This window comes from Oncorhynchus kisutch, linkage group LG2, assembly GCF_002021735.2.
Source record: "Oncorhynchus kisutch isolate 150728-3 linkage group LG2, Okis_V2, whole genome shotgun sequence".
Lineage (NCBI taxonomy): Eukaryota > Metazoa > Chordata > Actinopteri > Salmoniformes > Salmonidae > Oncorhynchus > Oncorhynchus kisutch.
The window spans coordinates 52881313-52897604 of NC_034175.2; the positions used below are offsets into that span (position 1 = coordinate 52881313).

The 16292-nt window shown below is 42.2% G+C and overlaps 1 protein-coding gene across 10 annotated transcripts in view; it reads right to left on the reverse strand.

Annotated features, from left to right (window-relative positions):
• LOC109868224 (unconventional myosin-Ib) overlaps positions 1 to 16292 on the reverse strand; it is a 146199-nt gene that overhangs the window by 32787 nt on the left and 97120 nt on the right. For 5 of the 10 annotated variants that reach the window (XM_031797431.1, XM_031797451.1, XM_031797457.1 and 2 more), the window contains exons 8-15: positions 13074 to 13172; positions 12387 to 12490; positions 7189 to 7336; positions 5922 to 6040; positions 2458 to 2544; positions 2205 to 2270; positions 1938 to 1943; positions 608 to 712 (exon numbers count right to left, since the gene is read on the reverse strand). In XM_031797431.1, coding sequence (XP_031653291.1) covers positions 608 to 712; positions 1938 to 1943; positions 2205 to 2270; positions 2458 to 2544; positions 5922 to 6040; positions 7189 to 7336; positions 12387 to 12490; positions 13074 to 13172 — 734 coding nt within the window. The remainder of the gene's footprint in view (positions 1 to 607; positions 713 to 1937; positions 1944 to 2204; positions 2271 to 2457; positions 2545 to 5921; positions 6041 to 7188; positions 7337 to 12386; positions 12491 to 13073; positions 13173 to 16292) is intronic. The other 5 variants (XM_020457660.2, XM_031797469.1, XM_031797480.1 and 2 more) reach the window with 1 other exon arrangement.

Sequence of the window (16292 nt, forward strand, 5' to 3'; positions counted from 1 at the left end):
AGAGGGAGAGAAAGAGAGAGGAGAGAGAAGGAAAGGGCAAAAGAGATGGAAAGTATGGTGAAAAGAGCAGGAGAGAAGGGTGAGGGAAAGGAATGGGGATGGAAAGAGGGGACTAGAAAAATAGAGATGGACAATAGGAAATGTAGGACAAAATAGACAGAATAGGAAGGAGTGAAAGAGCAAGACAGAGACAGAAAACAGGGAAGGCAAAAGGTGAAAGACTGATATTGGCAAGGACAATATCGCAACCCAGACCTACAAGCCAGGTTCACACTACACATTGGCCTGTCAATGTATGGAATGTAGATTAGGTGTCAGGGGGCACAAAGAGGCTGACAGGCTGGGGGTGAACAGTGAGAGATGGATGGCTTTATGGGGCAATGTTCTCCTCTGAGTGCATGCCATTAGAGTGCAACGACTGGGTTGAGTTCATTAAGCACCAAAGGGAAGAAAACACACTGAAACGGAGGTACTACCACGATTTGTCCCAATAAGAAACACTCATTTTTGTTGTTCTTTTTGAAAGGTTTCACACTAAAAAGCTACAATATGACCTAGTGAACACACTCTTGTAGTCCCCAGTAAGGTGAACGAGGGCACAGTTTACCTCTCTGATATACTCCTCCTGCTCTTCGCGTAGCGTCAGTTCGATGAATATCTGCTGCAGTTTCTCATTGCAGTAGTTGATGATGAACTGTTCAAAGCTGTTGTCCTGTAGAGAACCCCCAAAGACACCATTTAAACTTATGTTCTAAATAGGCAACATTTTTACAATCCCAGATGCACACAGCAGGGTACCACATTGCACCACCCTCAGTACATATGGGGGGGGGGGGGGACTCAGTAATACACGGACTGCTCTCCTCTCTTGCCTGTCTGACACTGAAATGCCACCATCTGTCACCACCTGTTGCTATGTTGACATGCAGCCTTTCAATAAGCTTTCGGGTCCCTCCCAGGTCCTGTTCTCCCTTGTTGGATACCACTAGGGTAATGCCAAAAAGACAAAAATTCCTTGATCCCCATTCCTTCACTGTTATGTCACACTAACAAAGAATATGTCTCTTTTCAAACCAACAGACTACTGTGGGAACAGACTATACATTTGTGGCAATGCTAGTTTACAGTCCCATACAGCCAGGACAATGAGGGCATAAAACTTGATTTGACTGGCATTCCTCCTTATTGCTTTACAAACCCTCTATACAAACCCAACGGACAGAGTCTTTGGACAAAGTCTTATCTGTGTTTCTTATCATGGATGCATGTAAACTAATCTTGGCAAAGCTTCAGTGTTTATCAGTAGCTCATTTCAAAGGTGTCGAACAAAGACAGTGAACAGGCATAAAACATGACAGATTATTAACCATTTAAAATATCTACATTTTCTAAATTATCCCCCTTTCTTATCAGTTTAGAAGACCAGTTTAGTTTCCAGTCATGACTCTCGGCTAACAGCAGTAGCTTTGGGTTAGGTAACAATATCACTCCATTTGCTTAGGTTACTGAGGGTTAGAACAGCATAACTACAGGGCATGAAGAACGTGCTGGTGACCTCTGGTCAGGAAGAGAAGGACCCCCATGGCAACAGAAGGAGGATGTTCATACATAACCTGGTCCCAAATCTGTTTCCATTGCCTTCCCAACCCTTACGGTTATTGTCATACCAAACATTTGGCTTGATGAGGACCATAGGAGTTGGCAAGGCAGCACTAACAGATCTGGAAAAAGGCTAATTCATACACTTGTCAGAATAGCTCTGCTACTGTATGTTCTCTCCTTCCCTTAAGAGAGACACCAGTACTCCTTCATATCCCCCCCAAAAACACAAGGGAAGTCCTGTTACAGATAGGATCTGAATTAAGACTAGGATTAAGGGCTGAGCTAGATCACAGCATGCACACTGCACTCAGCACGCCCTCGGCAGGTGTACTTACGCCCTCCTGTCGGCCCAGACAACAACATTCAGGAGAGAGGAATGAAACGACTTCACAATGAGTGGGGAACAGTCAGGAATATTAGGAACATGCACCTTAGAGATCAATTTAAAGAGGCACTGTGGAAGTTAAGTTGCTAGTTGTTCATGTCAAATGTATTATGTCACAAAACCACACAAATTCTTTGTTTAAGGCAAACAAGACGCTTACGCTTATGGGGGATGGGAGGTGTGAGGTCATTTCACTACCGTGTGCAATTACTCTTACCTCAAAGATTTCAAAACCATAGATGTCCAGGACGCCCATCACCTTGTGGCGCGTTTTTGCTTGAGCCTGAGAGAAGAAGTAAAGGGAAAGAGAAAGTATAAGATACACATAAAATTATAGTCCTGTCTTCATGACAATCATGTCATCTAGTTTGGAAGGGTTTATATATATCTTTATAGTCAAGGGCTTTAGAATAACAGTGGACAAACCTTGTTGATATACAGTCATGAGCGAGACCAAAGAGAAGCCCTACCTTTATGCTTTCATTGATCCTGGTGACCAGCCAGCTGAACAGACGGCTGTAGAGGTTTTTGGCCAGGGCATCACGGGCATAGTAGGCCTTGCAAATCACAAATGAAGACTTAGTGTACAGATTTCAGTGCTCTCATACACAGAGAAAGACAGCTGTAGTAAATATCTCTGACAAATGCTTGTAGTAGTATAGCATTCACCAGTCAACTGGGACAGGGTTCACGGAGCTCAGATAAATAAGTCTTTGTGGACGTAAAAGTGGCATCAATCAGTCAAGCTATAATTCTAGCTGTAGAATGTTTCTCATTCCAACCATCCACAACAGAAAAGGCAAGCGTGTCCTAGAGTGGGCTGAATAATATTCCTATAGTTAAAGGCTCATTCTCTGACACACAGCCACACTGGAGTAGAGAGAGGCGGTCATTCCTCATGCAAACCACACACACAATCAGAAAGTATACAGACCCCAGTGCAATCAGAAAGTATACAGACCCCAGTGCAATCAGAAAGTATACAGACCCCAGTGCAATCAGAAAGTATACAGAACCCTTGACTTTTTCCACATTTTGTTAGTCTTAATCTAAAATTCATTAAATTAGTTTTTCTCCTCATCAATCTACATACAATATCCCATAATGACAAAGTGAAAACACGTGTAGACATTTTTGCAAATGTATTAAAAATTTAAAACAGAAATACCTTATTTACATAAGTATTCAGACACTTTGCTATGAGACTCGAAATTGAGCTCAGGTGCTTCCTGTTTCCATTGATCATCCTTGAGATGTTTCTACAACTTGAATGGAGTCCACCTGTGGTAAATTACATTGATTGTACATGATTTGTCTATATAAAGGTCCCACAGTTGACAGTGCATATCAGTGCAAAAACCAAGCCATGAGGTCAAAAAAAAGTGTCCTTATAACTCCGAGACAGGATTGTGTTGAGGCACAGATCTGGGGAAGGGTACAAAAAAAATCTTCTGCAGCATTGAAGGGCCCCAAGAACACAGTGGCCTCCATCATTCTTAAATGGAAGTTGGGAACCACCAAGACTCTTCCTAGAGCTGGCCAAACTGAGCAATCGGGGTAGAAGGACCTTGGTCAGGGCTGATTCTCTGGCCTGATGAAATAAAGTTTGAACTCTTTGGCCTGAATGCCAAGCATCACATCTGGAGAAAACCTGGCACCATCCCTATAGTGAAGCATTTTGGTGGCAGTATCATGCTGTGGGGATGTTTTTCAGCAGCAGGGACTGGGAGACAAGTCAGGATCAAGGAAAAGATGAACAGAGCAAAGTAGAGAGAGATCCTTGATGAAAACCTGCTCCAGAGTGCTCAGACTGGGGCGAAGGTTCACCTTCCAACAGGACGACGACCCTAAGCACACACCCAAGACAATGCAGGAGTGGATTCAGGACAAGTCTCTGAATGTCCTTGAGTGACCCAGCCAGAGCCCAACCTGAACCCGATTGAACATCTCTGGAGTGACCTAAAAATAGTGACAATCCCCATCCAACTTGACAGAGCTTGTGAGGATCTGCAGAGAAGGAGAGAAACTCCCCAAATACAGGTGTGCCAAGCTTGTAGCGTCATACCCAAGAAGTCTTGAGGCTGTAATTGCTGCCAAAGGTGCTTCAACAAAGTACTGAGTAAAGGGCCTGAACACTTATGTAAAGTTTTTATAATTTAACAAAAAAAATATATGTTTTTTTGCTTTGTCATTATGGGGTATTGTGTGTAGATTCACAAGGGGGAAAAACAATGTAATACATTTTAAAATAAGTCTGTAACGTAACAAAATACGGAAAAAGTCAAGGGGTCTGAATACTTTTCGAATGCACTGCGTGCGTGCGCACACAGGAAGAGTTGAACTGTGACAGGACCAGGCATAACCTCCCGGACAAACAAACACTTCTAGGAGCTGATGTGCCATGGATAATCTGGTGATCCTTAGTTTGATAGTTCCTCTAAGACCTGCAACCAATGTGCTCTGATTTATTGTCTCCGTCTGGCCTTTTAAACCCTTCTGTTTATGCTACCTGGCCAGATATTTGTTAAGACACGTTCTGATGGACTCTAGAGAGGTGCACCAGGGGGTAGTGCTCTGTCTCAAGGAAGTAGGTCTGTTTGCGCAGCCTCGTCAACTCCTATGGTCATTGTCAAAGCAAAGAGTATAGAAGTTGGCAACACAGCACAAACAGACCTGGAACCAGGCTACCAGATATCTGCCAAGGATGTTTAAATCACTTTTCAGGAGACATGAAGCTCATCCCTTCGTTCTACCTTCCTTCATAAGCTGTGTTTGTAGAGCACAGAAAGAGGACTAGGGTGAGGACTAGCCTCTATGACTTTCTTCATTTCATCTCCAACTGGATGTTGCCTGAACTCACAGACCTCCAGAATTGAGAGAGGAGACTAGCTTATATTCCTCTCATCTAAAGCATGAATGTGTCTGCTCACTAACCTCCACAATGTGACCTACTTCTGCATTTCCAGGGGAAAAGTCACCAACCACTCTTCTATTATGGATATGTTTCCATGTACAATAGGTGGGGATGGGATAGGGGGGGGGGGGGGGGGGGGGGGAATTCATCTTGTCCTTCCTCATCCATCCACAACTGGAGTGTGAAACATCCCCTAAGACTTCGTCTGTCAGTGCTACCATGACAAGAAGTGTGTTGCAATACAATGATGACTGGATCTTTTGGTCGTCCTGTGCGGCTCAGTTGGTAAGGGCATGGTCCTTAAAGTAATGTGTTGCTATATAGGCTTGAGCGTTATCCAGATTGTCATACCGACCTTGTGTCATCTAAATGCTAACGAGCGGATTGGGAACATTTTATACAGTCTCTGACCTAAACTATATTCAGGACAGACATCCCAGCTCAAAGTTTCACAAGCAACTCAAAAATGCTACTCACAATTTGCTGCAGGCACAAAACAAATATTAGACATAAAGGCTCTTAATCCAGTACGGGATTCTCAGCTGTTACCAAGTGAAGCTAACCACTTAGCAAGATAGCTACTAAATTAGCAAACCAAACGCACAACTGCAGCGCATTTAGCACATTTTAGACAGTTAACTTAATAATTATATAAGATCTAACTGGCAAACATTTAGCTGTGAATCACATACTGTAACTAGATCACCTGGCGCGTTCTGCACAATAGTGAGAGACTCACAAGGCTCTGGTCCCTTGCTGCTGTGTGCTTGTAAACAAACACCAAGTGAATGGGGACTGCCGGTAAGGTTCATATGTGACAGATGAAATGAAGAAGGCGATCATCTTTACCTCTTAACATATTGCACAAGTTGACTGCGGGTATTTACTTTTAAAAAAACATAAGAAATATTTTCAATGGTTTTGAAAAACCATCCCATGGCCATTTCCAAATACCCCGGTATACAGTATACCGCCCAAGCCTATTGCTATACAGTGACGACAGAGTGTTGTTCTTCTCACCTGGGCCACGTTGAGTGTGGTAGACATCTTCTCCATCTTGGCTTCCACGGTGCGGTAGCTGAAAGCCCTCTCCAGCACAGACTGCTCAATCCCCAACAGCTCACACATCTCCTTCAGGTCTGGAAGACAGAGCAGAGGAAAGACACATTCACTAAGAGAACAGACACAAACACTCAATCATAGAGCTTTGTATACAGGCCTAGGGCAAAGAAACAAATAGGCAATGACTAGATTAAATCTGTCAATAAAATACATTTATCCCCTGCAGGGATGATGGAATCCATATCAATGTTAAGCTCTACCAACAATGCCACATGACGTCAGTATCAGGATTCCAGTGGGTAGCCACAAGGACATTAGCTAAACCCTTTCCATAAAGAGATGAGGTAATCTACTCTCTCTATTCTCAGAGGATCTCCTTTAGGATCAGTGTTGTGTCTCCTGGCCAGGAATTCCCAAAGCAGCCAGACAGAGTAGTGTTTAAGAGGAGTTACTGAAGCGCATTAGCCTTCATGTCTTTAGGTATTTACATGTCAATTGTCTCAGTAAATGGTCTTCTGTAAGAGGGGTGTTGTTGACTAAATGTATTTGTGTACTGTGACAGTCCATACAGCCGTCAAATGGTCATAAGGGGAAATGTCATTAATAAGCTGGTGTAATTTTAGAAAGAAGATGGATTTTATGATTCACACCACAGACAACGTGGAGTTCCACTTTAGTGTGACATGTAGAAAAGTTGTGTTTGCAAAGAAAGCAAAGTTGTGTCATGGCTGGCTTACTAAGACATGCTAAATATTATGTTTGCTTAATAGGGGATAGCTGTAAGCAATAGGCTTATCAATAGGCCTATTGTACTTACAATCATAAAATATAGCATACTGTAGTTAACTAAGTCATGAAATGAATGAATCATTAACCAGTAGGGGGCAGTACAAGAACAACCATATAGGCTGCTGTTGATAGAACTTAAAGCCATGGCTTGTGGTTGAGGGACTGACTATTGGTCAGTGGTGATAATCTAACCGATAAATTGCAGTGTGCTTATCTTATCTATCCTTCAATTGACAAGAAAATTAATAACCAAAACAATATTTTCTAAAGCCACAATACAGGATTTGTACATTTTCAAGATGTAAGGGAAATGCAGGCATCCACATGTGGGCACAAAAGTTACTTAAAAAAGTGAGATGTGTGTCCATGTGTATTGTAACAGGAAGTTCTGTCCCACAGTAAAGCTGTTGGTTGTCCAGTCCGACTATGGTCTCACCATTCTTGTCCTTGACCCTGCTCTCGTCAAAACCGTTGACCCTGGACTCTGGTTTGAACTCAATGTTCCCCAGTTTGAGGACGGCAGCCACCAGCTCCAGAACCGACTGCACCTCAGCCTCCATGAAGCCCACAATCTGCATGGCATTCTGGGATGGCACAGGGGGAGAGAGCGCCAATCAGACATTCAGCATGTTTGAGAGGATCAGTTGGAGCAACGAAAGGTACAGAATAACTAATCTTGATCTGTTAATGAGTAGTTATTTGCAGGGTTATACACTAACTTTTTACACCGGTGGCACTGGTGCTTTTCAGTTGGTTGCACCAGCACAATTTGGTCACACCAATATTTGTATATATTTTTTAAATAATTGATAATGGCCTGGCCTTGGTCCCATAATGTGCCTGCATTCCTTACAGAACCAGGCTAATAATGACAATACATATTTTAAATTAGCATGCCCTTGTGTTCTTACATTGATTTAGATAGATTTACTGTAACAGCAAAGAAAAGACACTTAATTGTATCCATGAGTTCATCTGACTGGGGAAGTAGATAAAGGGCCTAATTGCCAAAATGCCTAAGTATCCCTTTAAAGTATAGTGAGTTTGTTGCCGTATTGGACTGCTGTATGTTTAACACCCCTGAGGATTTCACAGAAAATAACACATGGCACTTTGATATCTGGAAGAAAAAAAATTCACTTCATTTTATGTCTCTGTGTGCAGTTAACTAGTGCTAGCGCAGTTGCTACTGTAACTAGCATTAGCGTAATTACTGGAAATCTATGGGTATCTGCTAGGGAAGTAGATAAAGGGCCTCATTCCAAAATCCTGAAGAATCCTTTTCAAATCACTAAAACCAAATCGAAACTGTGTAGAAATTATAACGGACATATATTCAAACAGTATCTTGACTGTCCATCTCACTAATAATCACTAGACAGTAAGGGAGCATAGAAAATTCCAAAATCGATGGAGAGCAAATTCTGACAGCAAGGAAATAACATTTCAATGTGGCCCTACGAACCTCATTGAAGACTGTACGTGCCCCCTCCTGGGATTCTTTTTTTCAAAACCACTCCATTTTTTCACAAAAAATCACAAGGTTTATACAGACATTGGCTAGACAAATTTATTAACTTTTTCAAACACTTATTTGTAATTTAAGGAGCTAATGTACTAGTCAAAAGTTGACACCTACTCATTCAATTTTTTTTTTTTTTTTACCAGTTTCTACATTGTAGAATAATAGTGAAGACATCAAAACTATGGAATAACACACATGGAATCGTGTAGTAACCCAAAAAAGTGTTAAATCAAAATAGATTTTTGAGATTCTTCAAAGTAGCCACCCTTTGCCTTGATGACAGCTTTGCACACTATTTGCATTCTTTCAACCAGCTTCATTAGGTAGCCACCTGGAATGCATTTCAATTAACAGGTGTGCCTTGTTTATAGTTACTTTGTGGAATTTCTTTCCTTCTTAATGCATTTAAGACAATCAGTTGTGTTGTGACAAGGGTGGTATACAGGAGATAACACTACTTGGTAAAATACCAAGTCCATATTATGGCAAGAACAGCTCAAATAAGCAAAGAGAAACGACAGTCCATCATTACTTTAAGATATGAAGATCAGTCAATATGGAAAACTTTGAACGTTTCTTCAAGTGCAGTCAAAAAAAAACATCAAGCGCTATGATGAAACTGGCTCTCATGAGGACCGCCACAGGAAAGGAAGACCCAGAGTTACCTCTGCTGCAGAGGATAAGTTCATTAGAGTTAACTGCACCTCAGATTGAAGCATTTATTTGAGCTGCAGAGTTAAAGTAACAAACATCTCAACATCAACTGTTCAGAGGAGACTCCGTGAATCAGGCTTTCATGGTCGAATTGCTGCAAAGCAATCACTACTAAAGGACACCGATAAGAAAATGAGACTCTCTTGGGCCAAGAAACACGAGCAATGGACATTAGACCGGTAGAAATCTGTCCTTTGGTCTGATGAGTCCAAAATGTGCAATTTTTGGTTCCAACCGCTGTCTTTTGTGAGACAGAGTACTTGAACGGATGATCTACACATGTGTGGTTCCCACCGTGAAGCATGGAGGAGGTAGTGTGATGGTGCTTTGCTGGTGACACTGTCAGTGATTTATTTAGAATTCAAGGCACACTTAACCAGCATGGCTACCACAACGTTCTGCAGTGATACGCCATCCCATCTGGTTTGCGCTTAGTGGGACTATCATTTGTTTTTCAACAGGATAATAACCCAACACACCTCCAGGCTGTGTAAGGGCTATTTGAGCAAGGAGGAGAGTGATGGAGTGCTGCATCAGATGACCTGGCCTCCACAATCACCCGACCTCAACCCAACAGATGGTTTGGGAAGAGTTGGACCTCAGAGTGAAAGAAAAGCAGCCAAGTGCTCAGCATATGTGGGAACTCCTTCAAGACTGTTGAAAAGCTTTTCAGGTGAAGAGAGAATGCCAAGAGTCTGCAAAGCTGTCATTAAGACAAAGGGTGGGCACTTTGAAGACTCTCAAATATAAAATATATTTGGATAAGTTTAACACTTTTTTGGTTACTACATGATTCCATATGTGTTATTTCATTGGTGTGATGTCTTCACTATTATTCGACAATGTAGAAACTAGTCAAAATAAATAAAAACCCTTGAATGAGTAGGTGTACAAACTTTTGACTGGTACTGTACATTTGATATGTAATTGTTGTAATAGCCCACAGAAAAAATTCCCAAAATGTTTGCAAAAAAAAGTATATATTACTATTAAGAAAAACACTTTTTTTATGGGCCTAACCAATGGCATTATGCATTGACAGTCACATTTTTATATTCTATGTGAGAATAATGTGGGCATTACGTGACTAAAGACAGCATTCTCCCGACACAAACACACTAATGAAGTCTGTCCATGTGGTAGGTCGTCAGTCTCGCCATTTGTGATGTTGAAGAGTTATTGGGGGGTTACCGTATCATGTTTTAAAAGCAACCAAAAACTGGGTTCCCTTTTGTATTGCAACGCTTTGTATGGAAAACTAAGTTGAAGCCAACATTCGATGTTGACTTGCTCTTTATAACCGCACATGGTTTTACCACACCAAAGCAACATACTAGCCCAACACCCTTCCATTGAAATGACAGGAAACAAAGTGATCAGAAAAACAGATCAGAAAATAACATTGATTATATTGGCGCAGTAGAACTTCTAAATCGGCTACGATAACTTCAATGACTTTTCAAGGACCAAAGAGCCTCGAGGAAATGTCATTTTTAAGGTAGGCTATTCAATGATGACTGAATTGCGTATTGCAAATATTCAACCAAGACCTTGAACTTTTACCTTGTTTGCATACCAATTTTTGCCTTAGCATTTACTGGTAGATATCATAACTTGGAACATCTTTCCTTCCGCTATCGCTGTCTGTCTTCGCGCCAGGCAACAACCAGCTGTTTGAGAGCTGCTCGCTCTCTCTGCCCGACCAATTATCTATAGGCTGTGTGTGTCGAGCGCGAGTCATAGATAATCGACATAATGAATTAACAGCTTCGGGAATAAATCTTTTACAAATAATTATATAGCCTAGATTTAAAAAACAACATTATTAGAATACATTTTTAACTGGATGGGGATGATCGACTGGCCCGGAGCGTTTCTAAAACCTTCCCTGTAGGTCCTGACACACACAGACAGGTGCATTCCCGTGCTGTTGGTGCCTCTTCAGAAAGTTACTTTATTTTTGGTCAATTGCACATTACTGTTTGAATAAATCATGATGATAAAAATATCTAATTGTGAACCAACAACTAAAGTGACCCGGTAAAAATAATTTGTTGGCACGCTTGTAAAACGGCAAGTAAAACGGTCACAAATGTGACTGTTTTGGTCGCAGTATCGAAGCCTGATTTGGAATGCAAGGGGATTTGTAGACGGGTGATTCCATGCAATTGGACTTTAATGTACATGTAGTCAATCTCAAACAGACAATAATAACATGGACAACAGAAAAGGGGGATGAGTTTCTGGACTGGAGAGGAAAGCAAAACAACTACTGACAGAGGACACAGTGATGTGGACAGTGTAGTAGGGGAACTACAGTATCTTGAATTATTAAACATGTGTTACTGTGATTTGACACCATTGTGAACAAGGGTGAGAAAAAAATCTGTAGCAGGCTGCCTTTAGCTCCTACAACAACATCATATCCAGTGGAGAGGCCTATTCTTGTAAATCACTGAAATCTATTGTGTTGAGTTGGACTGCAGCTGTGAGGTGGCCTACTAGCTCCCTCACTGAGAGAAGTGCTAAGACAGGATGCTGCGTGTGTCCCCTAAATGGCACTCTAATCACTGTAGGCCCTGGTCAAAAGTAGTGCACTATATAGGTACCATTTGGGACACATCCACTGCTACTAAGAGTCCAAGGGCAAGGAGACAGTGGAGTACAGGACAGTCCTGTTAAGGGAGTTGGGAATGGATAAAGCTCAGGCAGCTCATAACATAACATCCTCTGTGTGTCACCAACAAAAACTGAGTCAGGAGGAAGATCGAGAGAGCCTTACACATGATGACCACGCTCTGCAGCCCTGCATGTCAGAGAGTGACTGTGTGTGTGTACTTTAGAATGCAGCTGCTGTTTCCCACATCAGTACAGCATCCAATCTGCCTGTGTACTCTGAAGCATTCTGCTATTGTTTACAGTATGGGAAAGCCTTCACGGCAGGTGGAACGAGATTCCCTCGCTGAGCCAAACTCATCCTTATGTCTCACTCTCCTGCTATGGATATAGTTCAAAGTTCAAGTTAGGGTCTGTACACAACTACACGCATGGATAAGTAAAAGACTACGGCAGAAAGGAAGACATTTCATTGGTTCTAGCTGGCAAAATTAAGGGGCGTGTCTGTGCAAGGTCGCCGTTCATTGGTGAATTGTTTTTCAGCAGTGTGTATGGACCCTCACATTACAGGTAGAGGCTGTAGAAGATGCTAGCTTGCTTAGGAGCATGGACCAGAGCTGTTTTAAACCTTAATCCAATCTACGTGCTCATTTATTCAGTCAGTAGATAAAGAGGATCAGACCACCTCTACTCTCACCCTACCCTTTCACAGTGCACCTCTAAGCTAAGCCAAAAACAAGTTGACACAATGACAGTCAACAATTATGTGTGCGTCTCACCCTGACGGTCCTGAAGCTTGCTGCATCATCCAGCCCATTGACGTTGGCTGAATCCAGACTCAGGTAGTTGTATTTACTGAAATCTCTGTCCAACTTCAGCTTCACTGTGTGCCAGAAAGACAAACACACATGGCTTTAGCATGGTGCATATGGACTAAAGTGCTATACACTTTAGAGCAGCAGTCCACACACACACACACACACACACACACACACCAGCTTCAAAAGGCCCTTTAAAGGCTTGTATCAGGTATCAAGGGAAGTCACAGTATGGTGTATTGGATTACAGGTTACATTAAGTGCAGATAAATCAAGTCTTTTGATGTTTGTCCAGCATTAAATCAAAGACCATTATATTGTTCTCCTTCATCAAGACTGCCAAACAGTGGCTGAGCTCCAGCTGAGAACAAATGAACCACACTGGTTTCATAGTCTTTTTTCTCTGTAGTTAAACACAGCCTCATGTTTAAATATTAGTCATGTGTTTCTTTAGAATAACTAAGACATTTTGCGGTTAGATAACTCAGTGACATTTTATTTGACGCCATGTGTAGTAACTCTGTCATGACATACCTTCCTAAACATTTGTGACCGTTTCTGAGATGTTATGACCCATAACGAAGCTTCATGACATGTTAATAATATTGTCATGAAGGTATTACCGATAACCGTGTGTGTATAGCTTACTCAGGGTGTCATCCGAGGCTCCAGAAAGAAGCTGGTAGAAGATGTGGAAGTTTCTCTCTCCTCTCGGCTGCTTGCAAACCCTGGACTTCTCCAGTAGATCTGAGGATAACAATACATAAAGGACACAATTAAGACATGGATGTTAAAAACAGGCATTATACTGAATTACCTGCTAGAACAATTCAACAATCGGTAAGGTAGGAAAAGGAAATGTAAACCGAGATTTAACAAGGTATTATTATTACTCATGAGTCTACCACACATGGTAGAGGTAAGGCAGGACATATACTGTAAAAGAAGATGCAATTTAATGAGCTAAGAACACGACTGATCTTTTAAGTCTACACGTGGTCAGTGTCCAGACCACATCTGTAGAGCTCTGATCTCCCTGTTATAGCCAAATATTAGTGTTTCCAAGGTGACAGAGCCACAGTTATGTAGGCGTCTCATTGTTCATTGTGTAGAAGTAGAGCCTCCGAGCCGGCAGGCACAGGAAGACTCAAAGGAGGAAACCATATGAAGGGCTCAAAAGTCAGGTCAGCTCCTTAACTACTGATCAACTACAACACCTAGACTGAAAAGGATGTACTTTAACATATTACATTTCAACAGTTAATGTGGTTTAAGTGGCTCACATAGCTCTATTTACTATAAGTTGATCAGGAAAGTAAGATAAGTTCTTCTCTATGCCTAACTAAATGATGTTATGTTGAATATAGAGCCCAGGGACCTGAGTTGGAGCTGCTAGCTACCGGTCAGCTAAGTTATCCTCTCAGTGGGGGCATTAGCCGCTTGGAGAGTCAGGGACCACTTCATAATGCATTTACAGTTTCTCTGGCACAGCACTTAATTCCACTGACCCACTACAGAGAAATTGGTAGTCAATAGACTGCCAGCCTTGCTTCACCACCACATGGTAGTCACTGTGTGTGTGTTCATCACTAAGTAATTCTCTGAGTTTTTAAACACGTGTCTGTCAGCTCATCAATAATGTAGCATCTCTTTAGAGGGCGACAGACGAGCAGCTCAGAGTGATGCACTGCCTCTGAAATGTAATCAAAATGGAGCCTGACAGCATGGATTCTCACCCCTCTCTTTTCTAATACAGAGTACATAAAATACTAGTCTGGCAATGTGAGACTATTCTCTGGCTTTCTCTCTGTCATAAACAATGTCACTGTCTCCCATTGTGGCTCCCTTAGCCTGTACCCTACTCTGAGATTCACATGTAACTGCATGTGAGCATCCTCTTGACCAGACAAAACTCACAACAGTGAGTTCCAACAGAAAATAAGATGCAGGAACAGGAAATGTGGCTCAAGAATGTTCTGAACATTCAGTCTACCCCCCAAGGGGCTCTTCTCTCTGTCACGACCTTTAACCTTTTGTACACTAGAAGAGTTCAGCTCTGTTATTGCTTTTTACTACTAAGACTTGTTCATGCCTGCTGTAAAGCATTTGTAAAATGTTGAATGCTATTTAGCTATTTGCAGCAAGCAGGCTACATCCAGGAAATGGTTCCTAGACTGACAAACATACATTAAAGGAGAAATGACAGACACGCTATATATACTGAAAAGTAAGAATGGAAGTCCATATCCTGTCTTGTCGTTTAGGCTAGGATTTAACAAGCACCAAAAGGATTGTGCGCCTGGGTATTGATATCTTCTTCCTAGCATGTTACCATTATCTAAGTCAATTCAACTTTACTATACAAAATGGGTAGTGAACAAGGCACAATCACATACAATAACAAAAAGAAACAAGATTATTAAAGCAGACAAAATTCTACACAAAACTAGCAAGCATGGGCTGTTGTGTCCTAAACCCTTCGACTGTGGCCTAACCCTAGCTGCTCCACCATGCCCTAGAGCAGTGGTTCTCGAACCTCACCCGGGGACCCACAACCATTCCATGTATTTGATCTATTCCAGTGCTAGCACATCCTGATTCGAATTGACAACTAATTATCAAGCCCTTGACTAGGTGAATCAGGTGAGCTAGTTGAGGGCTACAACAAAATTGTGAAACGTCTGGGGGTGCCGAGGAGAGGTCTGGGCATGGAGAGAGATGGAGAGAGGGCCATAATGAGGTGTTGGCTGACTGTGCTGCAGCAGCGACAAAGGAACAGAGGAATTTATAGCTAGTGACTTCTGAGGGAAGCCCTCAGGCATGAGAGGCCTATTCTTCCATTAGTGGTGCGCAGGTCAGCTGTTTGTTCATCCACACCTGCTCGCAATGGATTATAATCCATCTGCAACCGCCCGACTATGTGTGGTAAAGTGAACATTTGAGACCCGCACCCAACCCTAATCTGCAAATGAAGAAAATGCGCTATAGGCTACAGTCAAATATATAGTACATCATTTAGATACAGTACATCACCAAAATGATGTGGACACCCCCTCAAATTAGTGGATTCTGCTATTTCAGCACCACCCGTTGCTGACAAGTTTATAAAAAATCGAGCACGGAACCATGCAATCTCCATAGACAAACATTGGCAGTAGAATGGCCCGTACTGAAGACCTCAGTGACTTTCAACGTGGCAGAGTCATAAGAAGCCACCTTTCCAACAAGTCAGTTCATCAAATGTCTGCCCTGGTCAACTGTAAGTGCTGTTATTGTGAAGTGGAAACATCTAGGAGCAACAACAGCTCAGCCCTAAAGTGGTAGGCCACACAAGCTCACAGAACGGGACCACCGAGTACTGAAGCGTGTAAAAACAGTCTGTCCTCAGTTGCAACACTCGCTATCGAGTTCCAAACTGCCTCTGGAAGCAACGTCAGCACAATAACTGTTTGTTGTGAGCTTCATCAAATGGGTGTCCATGGTCAAGCAGCCACACACAAGCCTAAGATCACCATGCGCAATGCCAAGCGTAAACTGGAGTGGTGTAAAGCGTGCCGCCATTGGATTATGGAGCAGTGGAAATGCCTTCTTTAGAGTGATTAATCATGCTTCCCCATCAGGCAGTCCGACGGACGAATCTGGGTTTGGCGGATGCCAGGAGAACTCTACCTGCCCGAATCTAGTGCCAACTATAAAGTTTGGTGGAGGAGGAATAATGGTCTGGGGCTGTTTTTCATAGTTCTGGCTAGGCCCCTTAGTTCCAGTGAAAGGAAATGTTAACGCTACAGCATACAATGACATTCTGGACAATTCTGTGCTTCCAACTTTGTGACAACAGCTTGGGGAAGGCCCTTTCCTGTTTCAGCA